A 2,751-nucleotide genomic window follows, 5' to 3' on the forward strand; every position below is an offset into this window, starting at 1 on the left:
GAGACCGAGGAGTGGGAGGCTGACTCCCTGCTGGGCACCCTGCTGCAGAAGCTGCGCGAGGAAGGCTACCTGGCCTACTACCTTCAGGGTAGGTGGGGGCAGCAGGTGGGAGTGGGGCCTCTGGGGGTGCACGTTTGGCTGACCCTGGGCACCCCATCTCACTGCTGCTAAAGTGGATGTGGGGGTTAGACTCCGTCCCAGTCTCAGGCCAAGCTGCTTTGAAGGGAGGGAGCCGGTGTGTGTGACCATGGGTAGGCACTTCACTCCCAGCAGTCAGGAGGCCGAGGCAGGAGGAACCCATCGAGTTCCAGGGTTCCTTGGGCTACATAGTGTGGGGCAGAGAGTTGGGCCGGCAGCAGGAGATCAGCTGTCAGAGGACTCCTGGACAAGCCATGCAGGCCAAGGGGCCAAGCGCAGGACAAGCAGGCTGTCAGAGGCTGTGGCTGCCACAGACTTTCAGCTCCTTGCTGAGCCCTGAAGCCTCTCCCCAGGGACCAGCACAGGCTCAAGGTTCCCACCAACCCACAGAACCATCCTTCCCCATGCTCAGGAGAGTTCCTGGGGCTGCACTGGGGACAGAGAAATATAGAAGTGACAGGCTTTCAGGCTACCCGCCCTGGCCCCAAGGCAGAGACCCTGTGCTGTAGACCACAGAGATGGGGCTTCAGGGACTATCACACTCGGGTGGCTCGGCCTGCAGCAAAACAGCTGCCCACCACCCACAGTGTACATGAAGCTGCTGGCCTTGTGTTCTGCCTTTGTGGACCTCCACCGATCCCCGGGGCGGCTTCCTGTCCCCTGCCATGGGCACTCAGCTGGTGGTCAGCAGCAGGACTCTCTCCCCCGACAGGTGGCTTCAGCAGGTTCCAGGCCGAGTGCCCCCACCTGTGTGAGACCAGCCTCAGCAGTCGCAGGGGCTCCAGCCTGGTGCCGATGCCCAGCCCAGTGCCGGTGGTGGGGCTGGGAGGCCTGTGCCTGAGCACCGATTACTCTGATGTCGAGGCCGAGGCCGAACGCGACTCCATGAGCTGTAGCATGGATTCAGAAGGCACCACACCCCCACCCATGGGCCTGCTGCCCTCCTTCCCAGTCCAGATCCTGCCCAACCTCTACCTGGGTAGTGCTCGGGACTCGGCCAACCTGGAAAGCCTGGCCAAGCTAGGCATCCGCTACATCCTCAATGTTACCCCCAACCTCCCGAACCTCTTCGAGAAGAACGGTGACTTTCACTACAAGCAGATCCCCATCTCGGACCACTGGAGCCAGAACTTGTCCCAGTTCTTTCCGGAGGCCATTACATTCATTGGTGAGTCCCATGCCCCCTCGCCACCACCCCCAGCCTGGCCTGACCCTTCCCCTTCCCAGATGGCACTCGGGGGAAGGCTGGCATGGCCTCACTCAGGTCACCGACCCCACACTGTCCTGCCTAGATGAGGCTTTGTCCCAGAACTGCGGGGTGCTCGTCCACTGCCTGGCAGGGGTCAGCCGCTCTGTCACCGTCACCGTGGCCTACCTCATGCAGAAGCTCCACCTGTCCCTCAATGATGCCTATGACCTGGTGAAGAGGAAGAAGTCAAACATCTCGCCCAACTTCAACTTCATGGGGCAGCTGCTGGACTTCGAGCGCAGCCTGCGCTTGGAGGAACGGCGCATGCGTGGCCAGAGCTCCGACACCTCTGACCCCCCATCCTTCTTCACCACTCCCACCAGTGACGGGGTCTTCGAGCTGGACCCTACATAAGTCCTCATGGGGCCGTAGGCTGCTGCCCACCCGGTCACCACACGGGGGAAGGAGAGGGTGCAGCCACAGGGGAGGGGAGGGTGGGGGGAAGCTCAATACCTCACAAGGGTGGCACAGCGAGGCCACCTCACCCACTTGGGATAGCTGCGGGAACCCCATGAAATGTGCCTAGGGGCCAACTGGAGCCCACTGTCCTGTCCCCCTCGCTCTAGCACCTGCCTCTTCTGCGACTGTTACTTCCCTCTTGGGGAGCTCCCTAGCCAAGGGACCATTTCAAGTCTGTGCCACCTCCTCTGCCCCAGTCTCCAGTGGCCAGGTGTGGGGAGGGGCTGGTCACCACCACCAGTGCAGACTCCCCTGCTTGTGTGACCTAGGCTTGGGCCTCCTGGGGAATTCTGGAGCAGGTGCCCGGCCACACATCTGGTGTCCTGACTCTGTCCTCCTCCTGCAGAAGCTGTGACGTGACCCCGGGAGCCCTTTGGAACCACCCCAAGAGAGGGGCTCCCAGGCAAGGGCAGGGAGGAGTATTGGTGGCTCTGGGGCTTGCGCAGCTGCTGTGGGCTTGGAGCAGGAAGGGGCCGAGCTGCACACACGGGGTCAATCATCGCAGCCACGCCTGTCCTGGGGCTGGTGGTCCCTTGTTACCCTTGAACCCCTGAACCTGGGTGAGGGCTATGCTTGTTTTTGTAATCTGCATTATGATTGCTTAATTGTTGCTCCTGAATAAATGGTTTATTTAATATACTGAACTGAAGCAGGCTGCTTCCTGGGCTCCTTGGAGTATCCGGCGAGGGGCATGGTCTGGTTGGTGGGATGTGGCATGTGGGCTGCAAAGGCCAAAAGGCCACCTGAATTGACAGGCAGGACCTGCATCTCTTCTGCACTCATGCACTGCTGGGGCCTTGTCCACAGTGACAAGGCAGAGCGGAGGGCAGCTTGGTGGGTTCGAAACAGCCTGCACTACATAGTGAGACCCTGTCTCCAAACACCAGACCGTGTGACCCAGTGCT

The 2,751-nt window shown here is 61.0% G+C and overlaps 1 protein-coding gene across 1 annotated transcript in view; it reads left to right on the top strand.

Annotated features, from left to right (window-relative positions):
* The window catches only part of Dusp9 (dual specificity phosphatase 9), a 44,371-nt gene extending 41,916 nt beyond the window's left edge, over nucleotides 1–2,455 (top strand). The window contains exons 4-6 of the mRNA XM_010628050.2: nucleotides 4–88; nucleotides 851–1,306; nucleotides 1,431–2,455. Of these exons, the coding sequence (XP_010626352.1) occupies nucleotides 4–88; nucleotides 851–1,306; nucleotides 1,431–1,741 (852 nt within the window). The 3' untranslated portion in view covers nucleotides 1,742–2,455. The remainder of the gene's footprint in view (nucleotides 1–3; nucleotides 89–850; nucleotides 1,307–1,430) is intronic.
* The last annotated feature ends 296 nt before the right edge of the window (nucleotides 2,456–2,751 follow it).

This window comes from Fukomys damarensis, unplaced genomic scaffold (genome assembly GCF_012274545.1).
Source record: "Fukomys damarensis isolate Sample0158 unplaced genomic scaffold, DMR_v1.0_HiC HiC_scaffold_39, whole genome shotgun sequence".
NCBI classification, from domain to species: domain Eukaryota; kingdom Metazoa; phylum Chordata; class Mammalia; order Rodentia; family Bathyergidae; genus Fukomys; species Fukomys damarensis.